This window comes from Macrotis lagotis, chromosome 6, assembly GCF_037893015.1.
Source record: "Macrotis lagotis isolate mMagLag1 chromosome 6, bilby.v1.9.chrom.fasta, whole genome shotgun sequence".
Taxonomy (NCBI): domain Eukaryota; kingdom Metazoa; phylum Chordata; class Mammalia; order Peramelemorphia; family Peramelidae; genus Macrotis; species Macrotis lagotis.
In genome coordinates this window covers 40,437,743-40,465,589 of record NC_133663.1, presented here as the reverse complement: position 1 = coordinate 40,465,589, position 27,847 = coordinate 40,437,743, and the positions used below count along the sequence as shown (strand labels likewise).

The 27,847-nt window shown below is 36.7% G+C and overlaps 1 protein-coding gene across 3 annotated transcripts in view; it reads right to left on the bottom strand.

The window, feature by feature from the left end:
* USP13 (ubiquitin specific peptidase 13) overlaps positions 1–27,847 on the bottom strand; it is a 148,298-nt gene that overhangs the window by 106,671 nt on the left and 13,780 nt on the right. The window contains exons 1-2 of one of the 3 annotated variants that reach the window (XM_074190993.1): positions 16,710–17,475; positions 834–959 (exon numbers count right to left, since the gene is read on the bottom strand). In XM_074190993.1, the coding sequence (XP_074047094.1) occupies positions 834–932 (99 nt within the window). In that variant the 5' untranslated portion in view covers positions 933–959; positions 16,710–17,475. Of the gene's footprint in view, positions 1–833; positions 960–16,709; positions 17,476–27,847 lie in introns of those variants that run through there. The other 2 variants (XM_074190991.1, XM_074190994.1) reach the window with 2 other exon arrangements.

Sequence of the window (27,847 nt, the reverse complement as noted above, 5' to 3'; positions counted from 1 at the left end):
TCACTTCATCATTCCCAGTATCAGTTTCCTTATCTGGTAAATGGGAATGATCAATCTCACTGGGATGCAACAAGGTTCATCTGATAGAATTAACCTAATGCACTTTCCAAACTTTTGAACAATCTATAAATGTCAGTAATTATTATTCCTCATATCTGATACTTCCTCCCCCACTATTTATTTTCCTCTCCCTCAACTCTTCAGGAGTCTATAAGACTATTCACTGCCTCCCCTGGGAAGTGACCTTTTCATTATGACAACCTGCTACAATTGAGCAGATGGGTTTTGAAGACTGTCAAGAGCAAAAACCTCTCCACCCTATGGGCACATGGGAATGAATTCCTCAAACTAGACCAGGCTGAAGCTGGGATGACAGACACTCAGGCCCCCGTCCTTGAAGCTATTTCAATATGGCAGGACATCAGCTCTGTCTCCATACCACAATGAGATCTCAAGAGAGGGCTTTAATAGAGGGAGAGGGCTCTAGTGAATGGAAACTATGTTAAAATACAGCCAATTCCCAGTCTTCAGAGAACTATCCATTCAGTTTATGAACTAGTTAAACCCCTTGCTTCTCTTCCTTCTATTTCCCATGATCTGGTTTTGGAACATTTCATTGTTTGTAATACATCCTGAGCTTCAGTCAAAGCTTGGAAGGGGAGAGTGAAATTAATGGCTGAAATTCAGAATTGGGATTATCAATAGATTTCATTTGCAGGGGGGTATCCCTATTTCCCCAAACCAGATAATCTAGAACTAACCAAAAAAAAAAGATTATCCAAGGAAAACCATATGAATTTATCTTGTTCCTGGTCAGGGTAGCTCTCACCTACCTCTCTTACATGTCTTTTCAGATGCATATACACACACTGTCCAGTTTTTCGATAGTGCCTTTCAACATGTTCCCTTCCAAAGGCCAGGAACGTATTCATGCACACGTAGAGACCTCCTTCTGAAAGCTGAAAGAGAGACAAGCCAAATTACCCCATCTAGACAAATAAATACCAAAGGACTCTAGAATCTGGAGTCCGGAAATGAATTTCAATATAAATGATTTCCATTTAACCCTCTATATTTTATTTTAGGTATTTAAAAATATTCTGAGAAGGGGGGACACCAAACTGCCAAAGGGTTCCATGACACTTAAAAGGTAAAGTACCCTAAATTAGAAGCAAAATAAAAAATGATTCAGGCAAGGAAATTGAAAATTACTTTTTCCGGCTTTGAGTTGGTGTTTTGCTTTTTTTTCTTCATTGACTTATCTTCTTTGCAGTCTTATGGATTAGGTCAGTTTAACCTTACTGATGATGACTTGTCATCTTATACTAATGTAACCATAGTTCCAAACATGAAATATACCTTAATGATGATTTCTTGTCTAATACCATTTGTGGAATTTTGACTGAATGTTGTGACGTCAAAAACCCACTAAGCCTGACAATACCACAGTGCTGAGATGCTTCAGCGATATGGGAAAGACCTACTTCTAAAAGGTCAGGGTCTACCATTATATTCAGACCAACTCCAATTGTCCTGTTTTTATTATATCAAGCCACTGGGTGCAGATGGTTCTGGAAGAGATAGTAAAAATAGTGTCTTTGCACAACACCCCCTCACTTTAAATTATAGGCATGTAATGTTCAAATCCGGCCTCAGGCACTTACTAGCTGTGTGACCCAGGGCAAATCATTTAATCCTAATTGCCTCACATTCAAGGACATCTCCAGTCATTCTGATTCATATCTGGCCAGTGGATCCAGCTGGCTCTGGGGGAGAAAGTGAGGCTGGTGTCTTAGCACAAGATCCCCTCACTCAAATTCAGTTCATGTGCTTGTCATGGCATCACCTTGATGTCATGGTTTTGTTTGAGAACGAAGGATAAACATCATCATCATCATTCAATATAACATTCTACGGGGAGGACCCTGACCCACCAGAGCTGGGAGACCTGGGGATCACAATCATCCCCCCAGTATTTTACATGGTTTGTTTGTATTCAGGACATGATTCTTAAAGGCTCAGAGCAGGACATGACATGTCTTTAGTTGCTAAATATGTAGACAGTTAGTTCCTAATCATAGGGAGTCAATGGGTGCTCTTTCTCTGTTCCATTGAAATTTATGATAGTAGTCCAGGAGCATTTGGGTGTAAGGGTCGTGGATCAAGGCATTGTCTTACCTAGGACTCCCACCAGCCTCCACATTACTCTTCCCTCACTTTAATGAGGTCATTTAAGTAAATTCATTTAACGATACCAAATATTCTGGGCCAGGTCTGACTTAGGTTCCTCTAATAGTCCAGGATAAGAACAAAATGAGATACTCACAGACCATAAACTTTTAACAAAAATGTTTACCCAATGCTAGCAGGGAAAAGATGTTAATCAAGAATAGAATACATATTCAGCTGCATACAAGTCTTATCTTCACAACTGTCATGGTTGCTGGTCCAGTCACTTGAGGGTCTCAAGCATGGAGATACAACTTCTTGTGTGTGGGAAGCTACATTAATGATCTGAACCTCAATCTTTGATACACCTGAATCTTGAGGACAGTTTCATTTCCTTTTAGGGTCTAAGTGCTTGAGAGCAGATGCTGCTTCTACTACCTGAGACTTAATGAAAGGAGTCATTTCTCAAAAGAAGAGGATGCAAACAATTTTCAAATCAAATGACATGAAAGCAGAGAAGAAATGAAAATTAAGAAATGAAAATTCTTGCAAATATTATTGATATTTCTATTTATTTTGCATATTGTGTGTATAATAAGCATCATACAAAATATATTGCACAGTCACTGTGTTGGTTGGTTGTTTGCTGTGTTATAGGTAATGGTTCAAAGAATGGTATGTGAATATAATAGAAAAGGAATGTAACATCAAAAGCATCAATAAAGCTTCCAAAAATAAATCAAATAAAATGGAGAATCCATTCCAAAAGATATGGAGAAATAGATTTCCTAAGAAATATAAACTATCAAATAAAAAATCTAGAAATGTTCAAAATCTCTAATAATCAGATAGAATAAGATTTAAACATCACTGAGGCATCACTTTCCACTTATTGAACTAAGATAGAAAACTAACTGTTGGAGGGGCTTTGGAAATACAGGATAACAAAGCTGAAAACTGATTCAACCCTTCTGGAAAATGATGAGGAATTATTGCAAGAAGCATCACTACATTGTTCATACCCTTTGACTCAGAGATTCCTCCAACCTTGGGACTCAAGGAGACTTGACCACAAGAAAAAGACCCATATGCACAAAAATGCCCATATTTTTGTGATAACAAAATCTGGGAATAAAATGTTTGTTTTGAGGTTGGCAAATGGCCTAACAAATTTCAGCATATGGACGTAATGGACTATAATTGTGCCATGAAGAATGATAAATATGGAGACTTCCTACAACAACCTGGCGAAGAGTGAAAAGAGGGGTCAAAGAAAGCATATACATGTAATACAGAGAAAAGAGCTCTGGCACTGGTGCCACTGGGCTGGGGATCAAACCTCCACCTCTTCTGCTTATTACCTCAGTAACTTTGAGACAATCACTTCACCTCCAGTGGCCTCAGTTTCTTCATCTGTAAAATGAGAGGGTTGGTTGAACTGGATGACTGTCAAGGTTATTTCCAGTTCTGGATCAATCATCAAAACTTTACCAAATCCCCACAATACCCCTGACCTGCAGTTAACTAGATTCCAATGATTAGCCTGCTAACTCCCAAGGCAGTGTCCGTTCACTTCTAGAAAGTTCAGATCAGTGAACAAATTCTCCTGACATCAAATCTGCATTTTGACAACTCCTTTTTGTTTAATTTTTTTATTCTGAACTTAAGAAATAAAACAAGTATTTCTGTAACATTTCTATAATAGAAAAATAAATGATTGTGCATGAAACTACCAATCTAGTCTGCAAAACTTGCTATTCCTATTAAATATATATTAATTATATTATATTGTTTTAATATATTATATTTAATTATTAAATTATTAAGTTTAATTATTAAAATATATATTATAGTAATTTAAATATATAATAATATAATATATAATAAAGTTATCATGTAACTATTTTTCCTTTTTTTTCTTCTCTCCTGTCCCCCTTGTTCTAGAGATGGCTACCTGTAGCCACAAATTTGTGTGCAAATATACATGCATATTTACAACTGTGGATATATGTGGAAGTATATGTCCATGTGCATTGCATGTGTACATATATGTGTTAAATCATCCTACATATACTTCTGTTTATCAGTTCTTTCTCTGGATACAAATTATATCTTCCTTCATAAGTCATTTGTTGTTAATTGGGATATTTATAATAGTCAAAATGACTTGGTTGCTCAAAGTTTTTCTTAAAACAATATTTCTGTTACAATATATTATTAAAAAAACTTAGAAGAACATGGAATATATTACCACTTGGACTTATGGGTAGTTGAATGATTTATGAACAAAGAAGAGATAGAGAACAGCATGAGGGGGGCAATGGAAAATTTTATTTACATCAAATTTTAAACATTTTGTAGCCAAGATCAGAAGGAAAGTAGAAAATTGGAGAAAAAAAATATTTCTAGACAGTTTCTCAGATAAAGGTCTCCTATCTTAAATATATTTTTTTAGGTTTTTGCAAGGCAATGGGGCTAAGTGGCTTGCCCAAGGCCACACTGCTAGGTAATGATTAAATGTCTGAAACTGGATTTGAACTCAGGTACTCCTGACTCCAGGGCCAGTGCTCTATCCACTGAGCCACCTAGCCACCCCTATCTTAAATATTTTGTCAACTTCTAGTCTTTCCTCCTACTTTGGCCCTCTGGAGATCACTGGAACAAGTTAAGTTCTAACTCTGCCTTTTGCCAGTATGAATCAATTTTCCATCTCTTAGCTTCAATCTCTTCATCTATAAAATAGGGAAAATTTCCCAAGGTTGCTGTGAGGCTCAAATGAAATAGTATTTAGAGAGCACTTTGCAAACCTTAAAGTGATCCATAAATACTAGCTATTTATTACTAATATAATAATAGCTACAACTGTTATTATAGCAATGTTATTAATATAATTATTGGCTAGTGAGATCTAAGGTCCCTTCAAGCCTTTAAATCAATAATCCTATCGTTCTTCCCACAACTCTTCAAACGCTCAAAGTCATCCTCTTTCATCAAGTCTCCTAAAATAATAAAAAGAATAATAGCTAGAATTTATATAGCACCTACTATGTGTTAAACACTTTACAAATATTATTTCATTTGATCCTCGCAATCATACAAACTAAGTGCTGTGATTGGTCCCATTTTATAGTTGAGGAAACTGAGATAAACAGAGATTAAATGACTTGCCCAAGCTCAAACAGATAAGTAGGGGAACCAGTTTTTCATTTCAGTCTTTTTGGTTTCCTGAGTTCAAATCCAGTCTCAGACACTTACAGCTGTGTGATCCTGAGCAAATCATTTAACTCTATTTGCCTTAGTTTCCTCATCTGTAAAATGAGCTGGAGAAGGAAATTACAAAACACTCTAATATCTTTGCCAAGAAAATCCTCAATTGGGGTTAACTTCCTGACTCCATCCACGGCTCCACCCAGCTGTAACTTCTCCAGCCAAAAGATTCACTCCAAAAGTCATTCCAATTGCCATAGTATCATTTCTAGTCCCTTTTGAGTAATTGCCAGATGTTCTTACTAGAATATGATACCAATGAACACACTAATCCAGATGGGATCTGAAAAAGCCGAGAACAACAGGAATTATATTTCTCATGTTGTGGAAATTATCTTTTTTTGGGGGTGAGGCAATGGGATCAAGTGACTTGTCCAAGGTCACATAGCTAGTAAGTATCAAGTATCTGAGGCCAGACTTGAATTCAGGTCCTCCCCATGCCAGGGTCAGTGATCTATCCACTGTAGCTGCCCCCAACATTGTGCCTTCTTAAAGTAATCTGCAAATCCCACTAGCTTTTAGAATATTAATGACTCATGGAGCTTGCAGTCCTGTAAGACCCCAGCTCTTTTTCATTTTGCTTAGGCACCCCACCCCCTTTCTTTCCTTCTGTGGTTGCTTAAACCAAAGTGTAGAATTCTCATAGACTTCACACACACACACACACACACACACACGATAAGATTTTGTTTCAGGTATTCGTTTTGTTTGAATTGTTATTTCTGTATAAAGATATGTGTTTAGGCACCACCCTGTGCCCTCTTCCCAGATCTGCTCTCTCACCCATCTCTGGCATCTTTGCCTCTGACCATCACACATAGGTAATTACTTTGGTACCCAACTCCAACCTGCTCCCCCTCTGAAGAAAATATCCCATGAACACAGCCTTCTGCAAAACCCACTAGATTTTTTTGCTTGAATATATCACCCAATGAATTCCACCACACCACACATACCAGTCAACAAGCCTATATTAGGCTCAAGGAACTACAGTCTAGTTGGGGTCTCCACCATAAGTATATAAAAATGTATAAAGCATAAATAGAAGGTAATGTTTGGGGTGGTAGGAAGTACTTACAACCAGGGAGGATAAAGACAGGTTTCCTGAGAAAGAAAGAACTGAGCTGAGCTTTGAAGAAAATGAGGGGGGACAATTAGGTAATACAGAGTCAAAGTTGACCTCAGACACTTAAGGCCCACTAGTTGTGTGACCCTGGGCAAGTCACTTAACCCTGATTGCTTTCCAAAAAAAAAAAGAAACCAAGGATTCTAAGAGGAAGAGGTAAAGACAGAAAGCATTCTGGACAAAGGCACAGAGAGGAAAGAACTTGTGAAGAAGAAAGTGCCAGTAAAGGCAAGTCATGGAAAGACTAGAAATGGAGGTTGATCTCAAATTGGGAAGGCTTTTAAATTACAGAGGACTAAAGCCTTCACCGCATCCAAGATAGTTCATGGACAGTACAGATATACATAAACAAATCAAAAAGTCCATTTTTCTAAGTCAGGATAATCATGGCTAGCATTTACATAGACCTTAGTGTCTTACTAGTGAAGCACTCTGCTATGAGATATTATAAAGGGTTCTGCTTAGAACACCAAATGGTTCCAGGAACAGAGAGAAGCAACCTCAAAATATGTCTATTTCTATGTAATTGTAAAAAATTAAAATTATGTTCCTTTGCAAAGACAAAGTTCTTGAGGGGAAAAAATAAACCATTATGAGTTATTAAAAAAGATGAGCAGATAAAATAATGACTCCATTCCTTTCCATCAGAAAAGAATAATTCAATAAAGAAATGTGAAAGGAAGAAAATATAATATAGATTAAATAAAACCAGAATTTAGGTTCTCAGGATTTTGTAGATATAGAAACAAATTGACAAGAAGAGAGGACAATCAATCATCAATTATTAAACTCCTATTGTAGGCCAAGCACCATGCTGGGTGTTGGGAGTACAAATATAGAGAAGGAAAAAATTCCCAATAATAATAGCTAGCATTTAGATAGAATTTTTAACATATATCATACAAATATGATCTCATTTTATCCTCACAACATCCCTAAGAGGTAAGTGCTATTATTTTACAGGATAGGAAACTGAGGCAGCAGGAGGTAAGTGCCCAGGGTCACACAGATCATAAGTATTTGAGGCAAGTTTTGAAATCAAGTTCAATACTCTACTATACTATCTACTCTCAAAGAGCTTATATTTTAACATGTTCAAGTAGAAGGGTCAGGCCTAAACTTGTGATCTCATTTGTAGAGAGCGATGGATAGGAAGCTCCCTCTATCAAGTACAGGTTAGCACCTTCTATGACAGGATAGGTGATTTGCCCAAGGTCACACAGCAAATATATGTCAAAGGCAGGATTTGAGTTCAAATCTTTCTGAACCAAAAGCTAGCTTAGGAACCCCAGAAATTACCATAACATATTTCTACCTCACTTGTCTGGATTCAAATTGCTTCCCTCCAGAAGAGAATGTAAGTTCCCTGATGGCAGGGACTGTTCTCTTTTAGTTTCTGAATCTCCCATGTCCATCATAGTGCCTAAAACTTAACTTTCATCAGTGTTTGATTGAAAGATTGATTATTCACATTTGTATAACATTTGAAGGATTTACAGTCATTTCCTCCCAGCTGAAAGGGTTAGCTGGTGGTGGCAGCAGTCAATTGTTCTTTAAGGCTTGCAAAAAACTCTTTACATAAGTCAGTTCCAAGTATTATTCCCATTTAAATCAGAGGTGATGTGACTTGCCTTGGACCAAAATGTCATTGCCTGATGCTAATATGATTTATTTTATAAGCCAAACCCCCAGTAAGATGGAAAGAACAGGTCCAAAGGGTAGAAGGTAAGAAAAAAACAGTTTTACATGGCTCAGGGGATAGAGCACCAGCCCTGGAGTCAAGAGTGCTTGAGTTCAAATCCGGACTCAGACATTTGATACTAACTGTGTGACTTTGGGCAAGTCACTTAATACCAATGCCTTGCCGAAAAAAAATGAGCTTCAAGCTATAAAAAGGGAGTGGAAAATGAACCAGTAATTTCATTGGTATAGCAAAGCCTAGAAAAGAAACTGCTTCTGGCAAAGCAGGTCAGCACCAATTCTGCCCCCAGTGTCTAGGGTGCTGAGAGACATCTGGTCTAGGGCCACTTGGTCAGAATGTACCAGATGTGGGAACTAAACCCATCTTCCTAATTCAGAAGTCAGCTCTTTATCCTTCCAAATGACATTATAGATTCTTAATGTATGTGTGTGTAATCTTACGTATACATATATACAAAGTCTGCATTGTACATGTCTACATAAATATGTGCATTCACACATATGTAAAGTGAGAAGATTTTAAGTTTCACAAACATTTCACATTCATTAAAATAGAGGGGAAAAATATAATAGCATTCACAAAACACTTTACATCCATAAAACAGAGGGTAAAAAAAATGCAATAGCATGTTCAGGACAAATCACACACACACACACACACACACACACACACACACACACACACACACACAGCAGGAGCTGTCCAGTGTTCTCCTCCTCTGCCATCATAACCAAAAAAGACTCAGGAAAGAAAGTCCTCAATACCACTCTCCTTGTCAGATGGTTCTCCGAAGAGTTGTGGTTTATCAATAGGATTGACACTAAAGAATATGAATTACCAAAATGTTTGCCCCTGAACCCTAAGAATCATGGGAACTTTTCATCTACTCTACAACTGAAACTCCTATATAAATCTTCTCTTTCTTTTAGAATGGGAACAAAGGTTTGTTTGGTTTTTTTTCCCTTTGTATTCTTGGTACTTACACAGAGTTTGGCACATAGCAAGCACTGGGGTTTTTTTTTCATTTATTTGTTTATTTTGGGGGTTAAATCAAAGACCACCTGAGAACTACCCATCCTGTAAGATTCTTGATATATTCCCATAAACTCAACTTGAAGTACCACCTCATACCCATTCGATTGACCAAGTTGATATGAAGGAAAAATGACAAATGCTGGCAGGGCTGTGGCAGAGTTGGTACATTAATGCACTGTTGGTAAATTGGTCTGAAAAGATTAGTAACTAGGAGGTTCAAAAAACTATTAAATTGGGCATAACCTTTGACCCATACTAATTCTGTATCTCAAAGAGATCAAAGAAAGAGAAGGATCATGTGTACAATAATATAAATAATATCTATAGTGCCCACAGTTGGGGAATAGCTGAACAAGTTAAGATATATGAATGAAATGGAATAATAATATTCTATTATTATATAAAATTTGCCATTAAAAGATGGAATAACAATATTCCATTAAAATTGCCATTAAACCTGAGAAGACTGGTATGATCTGATAGGGTTAAATGGACAGAATCAGGAAAGCAATATATAATAACAATGATATTGTAAAGATGAGCAATTTAGAAAAACTGAAGAAGTCTGATCAACACAATGATCAACCACAATTCCAGAGGACTAATGATGAAACATGCTGCCTATCTCCAGATAGAGAGGTGAAGGACTCAGGGAAGTTGAAAGATAAATATTTTGGACACAACTGATTTGGGAACATGGCTTGCTTGACTATACATGTTTATAAAGTATTTTGTTTTTCTTGCTTTCTCACAGGGGTGAGGGGGGGAGGAGAGAGAATTTGAAGCTGAAAATAAAATGATTTAATATTCAAATCTCAGCTTTCTCTGTGTAGCCTTGGACACAACTCTCTGGTCCTTAATTTCATCATGTGAAGCATGAAGGTCCCCTTCTAATCTAATTACTTCCTCTTCACATTATTCCATACATATATATATATATACATATATAGAGATATATTTAGGTTTTTGCAAGGCAAACAGGGTTAAGTGGCTTGCCCAAGGCCACACAGCTAGGTAATTATTAAGTGTCTTGAGACTGGATTTGAACCCAGGTACTCCTGACTCCAAGGCCGGTGCTTTATCCACTATGCCACCTAGCCGCCCCCCCCCCATATATATTTTTACCTGTGCCCATGTTACATCCCCTAACAAAATGTAAGCTCCTTGAGGGCAGGCACTGTTTTCATTTTTACTTGCATGCTGTAAACACATTAAGCACTTAATACATGCTTTTTAGATTGGATTCTGACAATACAATTAGGTGAGCTCTATAGCATGTTATTCTCATCTTTCAGATAAAGAAACTGAGGTTGAGAAAGGGTCACAAATGTGACAAAAATGAGAGTCAGAGATGGGAATGGAACCCAAGTCTGCTAATTCCATATCCAGCTCTAACTACCAAACTAGAGACTAGAGAGAGAACCATTTGGAAGTGACCTGGGCATGGAAGCCACTGTTTTGTCATCTTAAAGATACCAGTCTCCTACTGCAAGAATGATAAAGGTCAAGGTCACATTCTGTTTAAATGCAACAAGTGAGCATTCTCTTTAAATAAAAATACACTGCATGGTCAAGCACTAAGTGTTTGAAGAACTCTGTTTATGGGCCTGTGTTCCTAGAGACCCAACTCCAAACAGAGGGCAAGGAGGATAGAGGGAGTGAGGCACAACTCACTCATGGAAGAAGCCCTGTTGCTAGGCAACAGCTGTCATGGTAAGACATCTCTGCAAAGAGAAGCATGACTTGGGTCAGGCAAAAAAGGCTCATTATACTGATTAAGATGCTGAGCTTCCATTTCTCCTGCTGCCTAAAACAACAAGGTCACTCTTTTGGGTTCCAAATTGAGTTTTCATCAGAGTTGGGAACTCCCAAGGTAAAAAAAGCCTATGTAGAAGCAGTATAGCGACTCATCTGAAACTTCATGAGCTAGTTAGAGTTGGGAGTAGAAGAGGCTAAGAAACATCACAGCAAAGTCTTGAACCCAGGGCTTCCTGAACGCAAAGTCAGCTTTCTATCTACTGCACCATACTGGCCCTCTCTTGCAAAAGAGGACAAAGGAAACATAAAAGGAATGTAATATTTTATAGTATTTTTCTCCTTTAAGGGAATGAGAGGGGTATAAGCATTTATATGGCACCTACTATGTGCCAGATACTTTGATAAGTACTTATTGAGAGCCTCACAACAACCCTAAGTTGTTGTATTTCATTATTTCTGTTGAGTCTGACTCTTTTTGAGCCCATTTGGAGTTTTCTTGGAAAAGATACTAGATCAGTTTGCCATTTACTTTTCCAGATTATTTTACAGATGAGGAAACTGAGGCAAACAGAATTCACTGACTTGCCCAGGGCCACACAGCTAGAAAGTATCTAAAGCACACAACAAGCATTTAATAACCATATGTTATATGAAACAATCAATGATACATTAAGCATTTGTGGGTGTCAAACACTCTGTTAGGTGCTAATAGGTGCCTTTAAATAGTTAGCTGCCTTCAAATACTTTGCATTCTATCCAAACTTTCAGGGGAGACATATATATATATATATATGTACATATGTATGTACATATATATATATACATATATATATGAAGGAAGAGGAAAGGCATAAGCAATTATGAATCACCTAGTATGTACCAAGCTAAGTGCATTTAAAATATTATGCATAATAAGCATAAACATACATTTCACAAGTTATTTTCGGGAAGGAGAGCACATGAATGAATTAATGCATGACTATTCCTTTGCAGGAATATTCAATAAGGTTATTCTCTATGGGCAGTTAAAACGAAACAGAAAAATACCAGGTAAATCTTCAGAATTATAAAAGGAAAGATATTCACCTTTCAAATGGGGAGTTTGAGTTATCTAGAGATTAAAGGAACTGACCGATCATAATTTTGAACATCATTCCAGAGTCCTTTCCCATTGACCCTGCCTTTCATCCTTCCTGTTCATGAACTCTCTTCTGGTTAAAACAAGGAGAAAGAGAAGATTAACCTTGGTGACTTTCTATTCTTTTTTTCAAGGATTGCCCTGTAAACTGCCAAATTCAGTTAACAATTAAAGAAAGGCCCCCATCAGCTCTATTCAAGGGGTCGGCTTATCAATTGGTCAATTTTAACCTATTTATTGAGATATAAAACAACTGAGGGAGAGGAAATTATCTGTCATATAATTCCAAGAAGAGACAAGTATTTTATTTTCATTTCTCAATTTATGTAAAGTAAGTGCTGCCCTTTGACCCAGAGACACCACAGCTGGGCACATACCCCAAGGACAAGAAAGAAATTGGGGAGAGATAGTTGTATGAAAATATTTATAGTTGTTCTTTTTGTGGTAGCAAAGAACCAAAAGTCAAGTGGGTACTTATGGATCTGAGAATGGCTAAATAAGTTGCTATTTTCAAGGAACTGAAATGCAGAATAAGAAACAATATATAGCATTTGAGAATCTCAGAAGGATTTGCATGAAATGATGCAGAGTAAAATAAGCAGGACCAATAAAAACAATTTCCACAAAGAACACAATAATTTAAAGGAAAAGAACACCGACAGATAATTCACACTCTGATCAATACTACTGGCCGTCCTAGATCTCTTTTCCACCTGGTAGAAAAATTCCTTGTCAGGTCAGCTTCAGTCGGTTACTCGACTTTCTCTCCTCTCATTCTCCTCTTAACTCCTTACAATCCACCTTCTGAGTTTATCATTCCACAGAAACTGCTCTCTCTAAAGTTATTAATGATCTCTTAGTTGCTAAATCCAGTGACCTCCTCTCAGTCCTCATTCTCCTTGACCTCTCTGAAACTTTTAACACTGTTGTTTTACTCTCTTCTCCTTGTTTTGGGACTATGACTCCCATTCCAGGCTCTCCTCAACTATAATGATCACTCCTTCTCTACCTACTTTGCTGGATCCTCTTCCAAATCATGCCTGTCTGGCTTGGATCCTTTCTCTTCTTCCTCTAAATTATTTGATTTGGTGGCCTCATCAGTTCCTATGTATTTAATTACCATCTTTGTGCTGGTGATTTTTCAATCTACCTTTCCTGCCTCAAGCAGGCTGCTAAATTTCCAGGCTTCCATCTTCAATTGCCTTGCAGACATCTCAAACTGGACATGCAGAAAACATCTTAAACTTGCTATGTACAAATCAGAACTCAATTTCTTTCTCATACCCCCCAAAAAATTACCTTCCTTATTACTATAGAGGGCACCCAACCTAGGAGACAATCTGAACTCTTCAATTTCTTATGACCACCACATCGATCGAAGCTATTGCCAAGACCTGTTGATTTTACCTTTGCAAATCTCTTGAATACACTCTCTGCTCTCCTCTGACATTGTCCCCAGGCTCTCATCACCTCAGACTATTGTATATCCAGACTATGGTAATAGCCTGCTAATGGGTTAGCCTGCCTCAAATCTCTCCCCATTCTATATCAACCTCCATTCAGTCACTAAAGTTATTTTCCTAATCACGGGTCTAACCACATCACCCCTTTATTCAATAAATTCCAGTGGTTCCCTTTGACCTCTAATATCAAATACAAAATGCAGTTTGTCATTCAAAACCATTCATAACTTAGTCCTCTCCTGTCTCTCCAGTCTCCTATCTCTACACCTTCCTTCCCCATACATATTCTTTGATGCAGAAATATTAGCTTCCTGGTTATTCCACAAATAAGACACTCCCACTCTCAGTTCCAGGCATTTTCTCTAGCGGTCCACCAAGCTGGAAGATCTTCCTTCTCCATGTATTGACCTCCTTGGTTTCCTTTAAGTCCCAACAGAAAGCCTTCACCAACACCTCTTATTTCTAGTGTCATTCCGCTCTTAATTACTTCCTATTTTTCCTGCATATAATTTGCTAGTATATTTTGTTTGCTTATTGTCTTCCCCACTGGATTGTAAGCTCCTTGAGGGTAAAGATTGTCTCTTGGTCCTTTTTATATAACCAGGGCTTATTTACTTTGTCCGTATTCTGGTTAACATAGCACATGATAGGTACTTAATAAATATTTATGATTAACCGATCCTGTCCTTTAGTTTTGATCTTGTTTTCACTTCTGATATTTTTTAAAAAGCAGCCTAGAAACAAAAATAAAGTTCTAATTGAAGGCCAAAAATGAGCAATTCAGAAACAAAGAAGTTTCAAACACAAGAGAATCCATGCCCAGCGAATCCAACCAACATTTATGAAATGCCTACTATGTTCAATGGTGTACAATGTACCATGGTGTACAAAGTGGGGCTACAAAGACAGAAAGGGAAACAATCTTTATCCTCAAACAGCTAATATTCTATAAAAACACTACTCTCCACTCAAAAGAAATTGCTAGTTGGCCCAGAAATTCTCTTCCAAGAAGAAACTCTTGGATGTGATTGCAAACATAGTTTCAGGAATCTGAGACTTCATGAGGATTACTGTGTACAATATAGATTTTAACCTCTTAGTAGAATAGAAGACTCTCAAAAGCTTCTGTCAGACCCAAAAAGAAGCATCCCAAATGGCCACTCTTCGGGTAAAGAGTCCTCCCTAGCATATCATTGGTTCATGTCACCAGAAAGGACAGGAATTGAAGCCTTTCCAGTTTGAAAAGACTATTCAGGGGTTACCCTTTCAGCCTAAGAGAATCCAGGGTCATCTCTACAGTCCAACAAGTCAATATAAAAATACCAAGAAGTAACTCAGAAAAATTCCACTCCTGGCCAAAGTGTTGAATACAATAGTAAAAACAAATATATTAATATGGATCTATGCTAGCATGGTTATGCATGTAGAAGTGCTTGTATTTTGTGTAGGTTATTAATATTAGATTTTTCTGATGGGGGAGGGCAAGGAAGGGGAAGGAGGGAGAAAAATATAAAAGTCAAAACCTTGCCAAAAAAATGATTGGTGAAAACTAGTATTGCATGTAGTTGGAAAAATAATTAATTAAATAAATATTTAAATTTTTTAAAACCACAGATATTCCTGGAAAACCAAAAATCTTCCTCCCTCAGCCAGATCAATCTTTAAACTTTCTATCATCACACAACTGCATCTGGAACTTAACTGCTGTTCTCTGTCCAAGCTTTGTACTCCTGGAACAGAATCTGACTGGAAAACCTCTGGTTAGAATGCCAAAATCCAATTCTTAGGCAGTCCAAGATGCCAGACCAAGTTATTGTGAAAGCTAACCCAAGGAAGACAAATGGAGATAATCCATGGAGTATTTCTCTTCTTCTCATCCTTGCTGCCAAAAAAAGTCACTTTGGCATCTTCCAGCACTACTTTTAAGCCATACAGTTTTTGTTGCTATTGCATATTAGTTTATTTATTTAACTCAATTTAGAAAAAACTAGATTGTTATCTGTTCAATAACAATCTTTGTGTCACTTTTTCCCTTTTTTTTAGAGGGTGAGGAATGACAAGAGGAAGAAATGGAAATTAATCAATCTATAAGTAATTTCAGGGGAGGCTAGGTGGCACAGTGGATAAAGCACCAGCCCTGGAGTCAGGAGTACCTGGGTTCAAATCCAGTCTCAGACACTTAATAATTACCTAGCTGTGTGGCCTTGGGCAAGCCACTTAACCCCATTGCCTTGCAAAAAAAAAAAAAAAAAAATCTATAAGTAATTTCATTGATATAATTTGTTTTTATATCTCCTACATTTTCCCAATGTATCCTCCCTTCCCCTCCCAAAGAAAAAGAACAAAAAAAAGAGAAGAGGGGATAAGAACAATTCAGTAAAAAGAGAGAGTACATCCCCAAAAAAACAAAGATTACCTTTAGTGTTCCCCACCCATTATCCCCCACTTCTATAAAAAAGGGAAGGGAAATTCCTTCTCATATCTCTTCCCTGGGGCCAAGCTTGATCATTGTAATTTCACATTATTCTTTTTTTGATAGGTTTGTTATTGATGATTTTTTTCCCCATTTAAAATACAGTCATTGCTCATGATTGCTTATCAAGCTCCTACCATTTGTCAGACACTGTCTTAGTTGCTAAAGATACAAAGAATGAATTAATCTCTACTCATGAAGGGGCTTGAATTCCCTTGGGGAAGACAACATGTACATATATAGGAACACAGATAACAAATACAAGAATAGAAGCAATGGGGTACCTCCAAGTTCCACCTAAGCTCTCCTGGATGCAAATAAAGCATCCGGCCTGGAGTCAGAAAGACTTGAATACAAATCCAGTCCCAGATACTGACCCCAAGGGCAAGTCACTTCACCCTGTTTGCCTCAGTTTCCCCAGCTGTAAAATGAACTGGAGAAAGAAGTGGCAAACAATTCTAATATCATTGCTAAGAAAATCCCAAATGAGTCACTAAGAATCAGACATAACTGAAATGATAGAATAACAACCAGAGAGAGAGAGAGAGAGAGAGAGAGAGAATAACAACAGTACTTACTTCCCAGGTTTGTTATGAGGATCCAAAGAGCTATAATTGTAATATGTTTATCACAATAGGAATAGAAAAGGTAGTAATAATAAGAATAACAAAAAACACAATAACAATGACTGATGTCCATAGAGGACTCTAAGTCCTCTTTAAGGCCAAATACCCTCCATAGATTATCTCATTTGATCCGTGACATTCTGAAGTCTGGCCAACCTTCCTAGTCTCAAGACATGTGCAAATTCATTAAATTCTTGCCATTGTTATTCCTCCCCCTAAAAATAGGGACTGCTCAACATACACTCTGACAGCTAAACATAGTCATGAAGCACAGAAGCCGAGAGTTAGATAATCTAAGTTCCCACTGACCTCTCTATCTAGTACCTTCTCTCTGAGATTATCTTCAATTCATGCCATATGTAGCTTGTTTGCCTGTTATCTCTCCCCCCACCTCAAGAGCAAGGATTCTTTCTTTGTATCCAAGGGCACGTCACACAGTACCTGATTCACTGTTGGCTTTAATAAATCTTCAGTAATTATACTAGTTCATTTGGCATTTTTTTTACGAGATCTGTGATTTCATTGTGATAGAGGACTGATGATGAGGAATTCCTCTACCAACACAGCTCTGCATCTCCCAGCCTTACAGAGCTGCCTGGAGAATGGAGCAGTTAAGGGACTTGTCCAGGATCACACTGCTAGTAAGTGTCTGAGGCTGCATTTGAACCCAAGTCTTCATGCAGGGCTTATTTGGCAGAGAAATGTACCAAGAAAAGGTCCTCCCATTTACATTTGCTATTACTATTTATTTTTTGGTTTTGTTATATACCATAGTATTATAATCTTTTATATATATATATTATATAATTTATGTAGCATATATTTAAATTATTTAAAAATATTTGAACCTATAAGTATATCTATATAATATTATATAATTATATTGCTATAATCTATTATATACTATATTCCTATAATATAGTACATAAATGGTATTTAATATGTTCTTATACTTGCTATTATTTAATTATTGTTACTATTATTTATTATATTATTGGCAAAAAGCAGGCCAGCCAGGAGAATATTCATATTGTTGAAAAATATGATTCTATGAAGGTAGATCTCTCACAGAATCAATAGATTAAAACTGGAAAGGAACAAAATGGTTTATTATAATTATTACTGGTGTGATAATAATTATATTAATATAATATTGGTAATTAATATTATGCTATTGTTGGAATTATCCTGGTTACAACATTGGTCACAATAATGGCTCACATTTATGCGCTACTTCTAGATTAACAAACCATTTAACATGCATCATATTATCTGATCCTTCCAATGACTCTGAGAGGTGGATGCTACTATTATAGCCCTATTTTATAGATGGGAAAACAGAAGCAGACAGAGTCACACCACAGCTAAGAGGTAGCTAAGGCAAGATCTGAACTAAGGTCTTCCTGACTCCAAGTTCAACCAGTTTTTCACTATACCACCTAAAGTAAACTAAGCCCAGCAAGGGGAAAATGCTAAAGTCACCCAAGTAACTGAGTCTCTGGCATATTCAAACAGGAGGATAAGATGGAAACAACAAAGTACTATGCTAAGCCCTAAAAAAATATCCATGTAATGTTATGACTCACTTTTTTAAAAAAAAATATATCCCAGATTACAGTCCCACATTCACCCTCCCTAGTCCACCAGGTCACACAAACTCTATGGATGTCAGACTTGGAAAGCAGTCAGTATCCAAGAGTGACATGTTTGCTCAAAGGTTGGAAGTCACCAAATAGGGGAGGCTTAGGTGGCACAGTGGATACAGCACTGGCCCTGGAGTTAGGAGTACCTGAGTTCAAATCCAGCCTCAGACACTTAATAATTACCTAGCCTTGTGGCCTTGAGCAAGCCACTTAACCCCATTGCCATGCAAAAAAAAAAAAAAAAACTAAAAAAACCAAAAACCTAAAAAAAAAAGGAAGTCACCAAATACAATCCATCTAGTAAAATGGAAGTCCTCCAGTTTTCCAAGCCCTACCATTTGACCTGTTAGTGTGCCTCAAAGACTCACTAGTCCTTGCCAACCCAACCCTTTAGCTCAATTCTCTTATGTTTGCTTCCTCTCTTAACTAGAGTCTGAGCTTCTTGAGATCAAGTAATGTCTTTGTTTTCTATTTGTATTCTTAGCACATTGAAAACCTTTATCAAATTCACTCATTCATTTTCAGGTTTCTAACTTTCTAAATAACATAAGCACAGGAAGCTTCCTTACCTCTTTCAAGATGGTAATTGATAATTCAACAAGATGAGAGTTGAATCTCAGAGCTGGAAGATACCTCAGGGGTCATTTAGTCCAATATATATGTGAACGAGAAGTTTCTCTGTACATAAAATATATCTTACAAGGGACCTCCAGTCTTTGTCTGAAGACTTTCAAGGAAGGGTCACTTTAATAGAAAAGTTTTGAAGTTAAGGAACCTGGGGATAATTCACTCTTTACTGCTTGTGTAATCCTAAATAAATCCCCTTCTCTTCTCCCCCCAGGTTTCATTTTCCACAGGCACAAAATAAGGGAATTTGTCAAGATTAGTGACCACGAACAAATAGAAACTAAAACCCATATAAATGATCCCTGAAAACCAGTTTGCCTCAGAAAATCACATATTAACATTACATATAATTTATTGTGTTTTTATTTCTTTTGCTAAATTTTTCCCAATCACATGCTAATATGGTCCACAGTTCATATCTCAACTTGGACTAAATGACTGCTAACAGTTCTTCCAATTCAAAATCTAATCATCAATGATGTAAACAGGCAATCTGCCTTACTTTCATACTGCCTATGTGACTCTGGACACATGTTCAAGGACAAAAATTATCAATTTTTTTGTCTCAAGGCTAAATTTATGAGCCCATGAAATGAATTTTGGAAACACAGCCCCATTTCTGAGCACAGGAATTGTCTATAAAATAATACACTGGTAATTTTAGACTTAGAGGAAGGGAAAGAGGACCAACTTCATTTTTTTAAGAGATTAATGAAAAGGATTCAAGTGAGCTGAGAAATAAGAATGACTCAAAATGTATACTAAAATACATATCAAGTGTCATTCCCTCTTGTTTAATGTCCATTCAGTGACTGGTCACACGAAGGTCTACGGTTGACTGCATCCTCAGTAAGTTTTCAGAGCAATGACCATCTTTTCTATTAAGAAATTCCAAAATTTTAAATTTGGCACCAATCAAGCAAAAAGACAAGCAACTTCATAATTATTTGTGCAGGAACATAAAGAAACCACCTGAAAGTAAAGTTGCATTGAGTGGAATTGAGGAAAATTGCCATTGAGTGATGAAACACCTGAAAAATACAGTCAACAGAGGTCTACTCAGAAGACCTAAGTTAAATACCAGCCTCATAAGCTTCTTTAGCTAAGTAACCTTGAACAAGTTATTTTAACCTTTCTGCCTTGTTTCCCCCATATTTAACATGAAAATAATAACAAAACTGAATGATCACAAGGATCAAGGGTAACGTCTATAAACTATCTTCTAATCTTAAAGAACAAACCTCAGACATGTTAGTTATTTTTAGAATTAAAGTTAAAATAAGAGAAATAGCTCCCTCGTTAAGTAATTTCTCCAGAAGAGAAAAGGCTAACATCTGAATTTCCCAGGGTCTCAGAATCTCAAGAGTTGGAGAAGACATCTAGTCTTGCCTATACCCAACAAGTGTTCATCAAGTCTTTGCATGAATACCTCCAGTAAGCTATTACCATTCACTCAAAGTAAGCCATTCTGGTCATGTTCAATTTGTTAAATTAGAATTTTTTTTCCCTGATATCAAGCCTACTCTTCAACATCTGCAATCTCTGGAACCAAGAAGAAAAGGATTTATCCCTCTTCTAACAGTCATTTAGATACATGAAGAATGTTATGTGCCCTTATACTCCCCTCTCTAGGTTAGACATCCTCAATTTCTTTTTTGTTGCTGTTGCTGTTGAAAGATTTTATTTATTTTGAATTTTACAATTTTTCCCCTAATCTTGCTTCCCTCCCCCTACCCCCCCCAGAAGGAAGTCTGTAGGTCTTTCCATTGTTCCATGGTATACATTGATCTAAATTGAATGTATTGAGAGAGAAATCATATCCTTAAGAAGAAACAGATGATCACATGCCATGATCCCAAGGCCTTTGACCATATCCCAAGCCATTTTGTCCAGATCATAAATGTCCTTTCTAAATTATATGCCCAAAACCAAATAATCACAGAAATATAGGGAAACTTATTAGAGTTTATCCCTTCTCACCAACTTCTGAATAAAAATTATATCTGAAATATACCCATAGGCCTCTACTTGAAGACTTCCAAGATAGAGAAGATGACACCTCTCAAAGTAGCCCATTCCATAACTGGATAGCTCAGACCAGCTAATTGTCATTCTTTCCTGACAATTTGCCTCTCTGCAATCTGCTCATTGATCCTCACTTTGCCTCCTAAAGCCACACAAGTCTTAGATGTGTTTGTTTTTTAAAACTTGATCACTGCTATTTAATATCCCCAATTCTTCTTTTTTTCCAACTAATCACCCAGATTTTTTTCAACCAATCCCAACATGGTACTGCCTCTACCTCTACCAGGTGATATTTGTATGAAGAGTTCCAAAACTCATAATGCTCTCAATTATTTTTTAAAAGACCAGAATTCCCCAGCAGTTGAAGTAAAATGAATATTAAATCACTTTGACTATATGAGCATATATGAGATGCAATATTTTATTATGATATATATTTAGATATTTTAGATTTATTCATCAAAGGAGGCAGAGAAGATATGAAAAATACATCACACTATGAGACATAAAATGAAAGTAAAAGATATATAATAGTTAATCTATGCATTCTCCTGATACCTATAAAATATCAAGTGATCTAGAAGAATGACTTCCAACAGGGGAGGGGGCACCCTCAAGTTGAGGATTTTCTGGACAACATAAAGAAGACCTAGCCAAGAATGGCAAGCATGGCTGCATTATAATCTGAAACATTGAACAGACTACTCACATTAAGGAAATCCTAGATGTATCAAAGTTGTTCAAAAAAGGGAAAATGAGTCTTGAAATCAAGTGATAAGACATCAAAATTCCTGAAAAGTTAGAACTCGCTGCTTTAAGGTCAGTTCTAGCACTGTACCCAAACATGAATCTTATCTACAGTATCAACAAGTGTTCACCCAATCTTTCCTTGAAGACCTCCAGCAACAGGGAATTCACTACCACTCAAGATGACTCATTCTGGTCATGCCCAATTTGTTAAATTAGTATTTTTTCCCTGATATCAAGCCTAATCTTCAACATCTGCAATCTCTAGAACCAGGAAGAAAAGACCTAATTTGAGCTAGAAGTAATACATGAAAGTTATAGAGAAGCAAATATAGTCTTAATGTTAGGGAAAAGTTATTAACAAATAGAGGAATTCAAGAGAAGAATGGATTGTCTCAAGTTCTTAATAGAGATGTTCATACAGAGAGGTTGGACCCATTTGTAAAGGATCTTGCAGAATAAATTTCTTAAGCAAATATGGGTTAAACTAGTTGGTCTTTGAAGGCCTTTTCTGCTCAGAGATTCTATGATTCATTTAAAGCTGAAAAAAGAATTCAAAATCCATTTAATCCAACCACGTGCTTTTTACAGATGATGAAATTAAGATCCAAAGAGATTAATAAGAAGCTAGTATAAATCTTGAGAGTTTTGCCAATTATAAGTGGAAGGATATGTACCTTTAAGATGGTGCTGATTCAAAGAAAGGAGTAATGACAAATACAAATGTGAGACTTGCATTTAAAAAAAATGAGAAGTATGATATATTTCCCAAGCAAAGACTTACTTAGTGATCTGCTTCCCAGCACTTTTGCATGTGATAAATAGGAGAATTTTGAATGTAATAGTTGGGGAACTCTAAATCCCAGAAATATTTTGTGACTGTTGGGCAAATGTATAATGTTTGATTATGGCTTAGCTCTTAGTTAAGGAACTCAATTTAGTAAGGCATTAATATGCTAAGTGAGATGTCTCATCAAAGAAATCCAGACCAAAGATTGCTACAGGTTTTTATTTTCCAGCTATTCATTTGCAGAATAGGAATAAGAGAACCTTGGAGAAAATAGCTGGAGAATCCTGAACCTCAGACCTGTTTTGTGATTGTTGGACTACTATCTAGTTATAGCCTAGTCAGCAGAATTGAGGATTCTGATTAATTAACCTGACCTAGAGTGAGGTCTCTTCAGTTCAGAACAAGAAAAGTTGGTCTAAGAAAATATTTGTGGAAAGGAGACTTGGCATTTCCATACTAATACCTGCCACCTAGAGACTAACCCAAAGGAGCAGAATTGGAGAAGCTTCTGTAATTCCCAAGGCAAAAATGTTTGCACTTTAGTGGTTTTGGTTTTTTAGGCAAAGCAATGGGGTTTAGTCACTGGCTCAAGGTGACACAGATAATTAAGTGTCTAAGATTAAATTTGAACTCAGGTCCTCCTGACTCCAGGGCCAGTGCTCTGTCCACCATACCACCTAGCTGCCTCTGTTTGCCTTTTTTGAAAGAACTCAGAACTACCTCTGATGGTGAAGTAGCTTGTCCAGTGATGAAGTTGTGAAGATAACTGAGGCCCACAGTTCCAGATTTGTGAGGTGACCTGGCCACAAGTGCTTCTCACATACGTCCTTCATACTACTTTAAGTTTAGGTTCACTCTTCCCAAGAGCTTGTGTTTGAGGAGTGTGTCCTGAAATTTTATGGGCAAAATATTATGTGATTATTATTCTTCCTTTGTCTCTTGGATAAATGCTTTTATTAAAAATTGAGTCTGCTAGCTGTTTTATTATTGGAAACATACTAGTAGGGACCCATGAATCATATTGATAGGGGAATAGCCATTGACCAAAATTATCTCTAGAACCTTTAGAGTTGTAGCAGTTAGCTTTCTAAAGACTGAACTTGCTGGCACAGGTGCAAGTTGAGGAAATGAATAAACCCAGAGAATTGAGAGGAATGGAAGCTACACCCACTATATAAACTTTTAGACAACTACACGCTTTAATGATGAATTTGTTGATACTGAAGTTAAGAAAAAAGCAAAAAAAAAATGTTCCAGATCCATCACAGGTATGAAAATCTAAATGAATAAAAGTCATGAATACAATTAGGGGAAGGCAGGTGGCACAGTACATATAACTAGAATTAGGAAGATTTCAGTTAAAATTCAGCCTCAGATACTTGCTAGTTGTGTGACTCTGGGCAAGTCACTTTACCTGTTTGCCTTAATTTAATCAACTATAAAATGGGTAATGATAGCAGCTACCTTATAGAATAGTTATGAGGATCAAATGAGATAAAATTGAAATAAAGATTGAAAAATGCTTATTACAATGCCTGACCGAGAGTAGTATAATTATGTTATTACTATTAATTATCTCATTATAGTTTCCATACTTAAATGACAAAATCAGGAGAAACGTTCTCAAATAGCAACCCTCATGAGGAAAGTATCAATTTATGTTCTGGGAGTAATAAAATATTTCCTAAAGTCTGATTCTGATTCCTCCTTGCAATATCAAAATGATCCAGAATTCTCAGAGATGTCAATGAAGAAATATAGGTAGGTTTCTACCAAGCTAAAAGGCATTAAAACTGGCCAGTTGGTGCCACAGTGGATAAAGCCCTGAGCCTGTAGTTTGGAGGACCTGAGTTTAGGTCCAGTCTCAGATACTGTGTGATTCTGGACAAGTTTGCCTCAGTTTCCTCATCTGTATAATAGAAATAACAATAGTACCTACCTCCCAAGGTTGTTGGGAGGATCAAATGAAATAATATTTGTAAAAAGTGGTTTGTTAACCTTAAAGCACAATATAAAATCTAATCATCATCATCATTATTATTATCATTATTTAATCCAGCAATAGGCTTTGAGTCTGTCATCTGAAGATTGGTATTACCAGGTTTGGAGGGTTCATTATCAAAAGGTCTACCAGCAAGAGATGAATTCTTTTGCCCAGGACAGTTCATAAGGACCTCTTTCTTCCCAAAGGGAATGGGGTCCATGCTGATTAAGTTATTCCTCTTTTTAAGTATTAATGAAGAATATAGAATGTACCTTTAATTTTATTTTTAGATTCTCTTCAAAGGAGATGATAGTCCCACAAAACAAGATGTTGGGGCTGGATTCTAACGGTATCCAAGGTGGTCAGAAAGTCAAAGGAACCAGATCCCAGCTCTGCCATCCACTTTCTACCTATCTGACCTGAAACAAGTCACCTTACCATTAGAAACCTCAATTTCCTCCTTAGTAAAATAAGAACAGTGGAGTAAGTGATTCTTTTTTTTAGGTTTTTTCAAGGCAAATGGGGTTAAGTGACTTGCCCAAGGCCACACAGCTAGGTAATTATTAGGTGTCTGAGACCAGATTTGAACCCAGGTACTCCTGACTCCAGGGCCGGTGCTTTATCCCCTGTGCCACCTAGCCGCCCCCATAAATGATTCTTAATATACCTTCCAGCTCTCTATGATCTACACAGTTTTCCTTTATTCAGGCTTAGCCTTGGACTATGGACATTCTTCAGATACAGCTCAGAGAATAGTAGCAAATAAAGCCCTGGAGTCAGGAATGAATGTCCTTCATTCCTGAAGAGAACCCTGACAGCAGGGAGGCGATGCCATGACAAGCTCATGAATTTGAGTGAAGGGGTGCTATGCTGTCACTAGCCTTACTTTCTCCTCCAAAGCCATCTTGGTCTAGTGGCCAGATATGAATCAGGACAAGTGGAGATGGCCCTGGATGTGAGGCAGTCAGGGTGAAAGTGACTTGCTCAAGGCCATACAACTAGTTAGCATCAGGTGTCTGAGGTTGGATTCGAACTCCCACCCTCTTGACTCCAAGGCTAGTGCTCTATCCACTGTACCACCTCAGGAAGAAGGAGTTTGAACCCTGACAGCTCAGAGTTTTAATGCATAGAGCACCCAGTCTGAAATCAGGAAGATTCATCTTTCTGAGTTCAAATCTAACCTCAGACACTAGCTGTGTAACCCTGGATAAGTCACTTAAATCTGTTTGCCTCAGTTTCCTCAACTAAAATATGATCTGGAATTTGGCAGTTTCTGCATTAAAAAATATAAGCAGGGCAGCTAGGTGGTGCAGTGGATAGAGCACCGGCCCCAGAGTCAGGAGTACCTGAGTTCAAATCCGGCCTCAGATGCTTAATAATTACCTAGCTGTGTGGCCTTGGGCAAGCCACTTAACCCTATTGCCTTGCAAAAACTTTAAAAAAAAATATGAAGGACTTAGAATGCAATATACAAGAAGGCAAAAGAGTTGGGATTAAAGGCAAGAATCATCTATCAAGTAAAACTGAATATAATCTTTCAGAGAAGGAAAACAGAAATGTAATGAAATAGAGGACTTTCAAGTATTTCTAACCAAAAGACCAGAGCTGAATAAAAAAAAATCTCCAAATACAAACTCAAGGGAAACACAAAAAGATAAAAAAAAAGAAACCAGATAAAGACATAAGAAATTCAATAAAGTTAAATATAGAAACAAATATATTTATAGAGTAAGATAATATTTATAACTCAACAACTTTAATACTATAAGAGTAATTAGAAGACAGAGGGTATATATAGGTAAACAAAGGTGTGGATATAAGGTGACTTTGATGGGAAAATACTTAAAACAAAATAAAGGAGTGAGAAAGAAAATTGCATTGAAAGACAAAGAAGGGGTTGAATGGGGTAAAGTATCTCACATAAAAGAGGCTTGAAAAAGCTATTTTAATGGACGGTAAGATGGTGGGGTAATGGGCAAAGCTTAAACCTTACTCCCATCTAAATTGGTTCAAAGAGGGAATAACATAAACACTCCATTGGATATAGAATATGGAAGTAAAAAGAGACAGGGAAAATAGAAAGGGAAGGTGGGACTGAGAAAAGGGAAGGTAAATTGGGGAAGGTGGTGATCAGAAGTAAAACACTTGGGGGCAGCTAGGTGGTGCAGTGGATAGAGCACTGGCCCTGGAGTTAGGAGAACCTGAGTTCAAATCCAGACTCAGACACTTAATAATTGCCTAGCTGCGTGACCTTGGACAAGTCACTTAACCCCATTGACTTAAAATAAATTTTTGAAAAAAAAATTTTAAAAGAATTAAAACACTTATGAGGAGGAGAAAGGATGATGGGGTAAGACAGAAAGAGGGAAAAACAAGTGAAAAACAGAATGTAGAGAAATATGGTTATCATAATGATAAATGTGAATAAGATACAATTACACATAAAACAGAATAATACAAAAAAAGGATTAAAAACCAGAATTCTACAATATCTCATTTACAAGAAAAACATTTGAAGCAGAGAGATATACACAGAGTAAAGTTATTACGCTTCAACTGAAGCAAAGAAAGTCAAGATAGCAATCATACTCTCAGACAAAGCAAAATCAAAAAGAGATCTAATGAAAAGGCATGAAGAAAGAAACTATTTCTTGCTGAAAGGTACCATAGAGAATAAGGTCATATCTAAACTAAACATATATGTACCAAATGGTATAGAATCTAAATTTCTGAAGGAAGATGTGAATTATTTACAGGAGAAAATAAAACTATACTACTGGGGGACCTCAACTTTCCTCTCTCAGAACCAGATAAATCTAACCAAAAAATAAACAAGAAAGAAGTTTAAGGAGGTTAATAAAATTCTGGAAAAGTTAGATATGATAGCTATTATAGATGAATGGGAATAGGAAATAATATACCTTTTCCTGAGCAATACATGGCACCTACATAAAAATTGACCATTTATTAGGACATAAAAACCTCACAACCAAATACAGAAAAGTAGAAATAGTAAATGCAACCTTTTCAGATCATAATGCAATAAAAATGAAATTCAATAATGGACAATGGAAAGAGAGACTAAAAATTAATTGGAAATTAAATAAAATAATTCTAAAAAACAAGTGGGTTAAAGAATAAATCGTAGAAACAATAGATAATTTCATTAAAGAAAATGACAATGAGAAACATACCAAAACACATGGGATACAGTCAAAGTGGTACTTAAAGGGAAAATTTATATCTCTAATTTGCTTACAACAATAATGGAGAG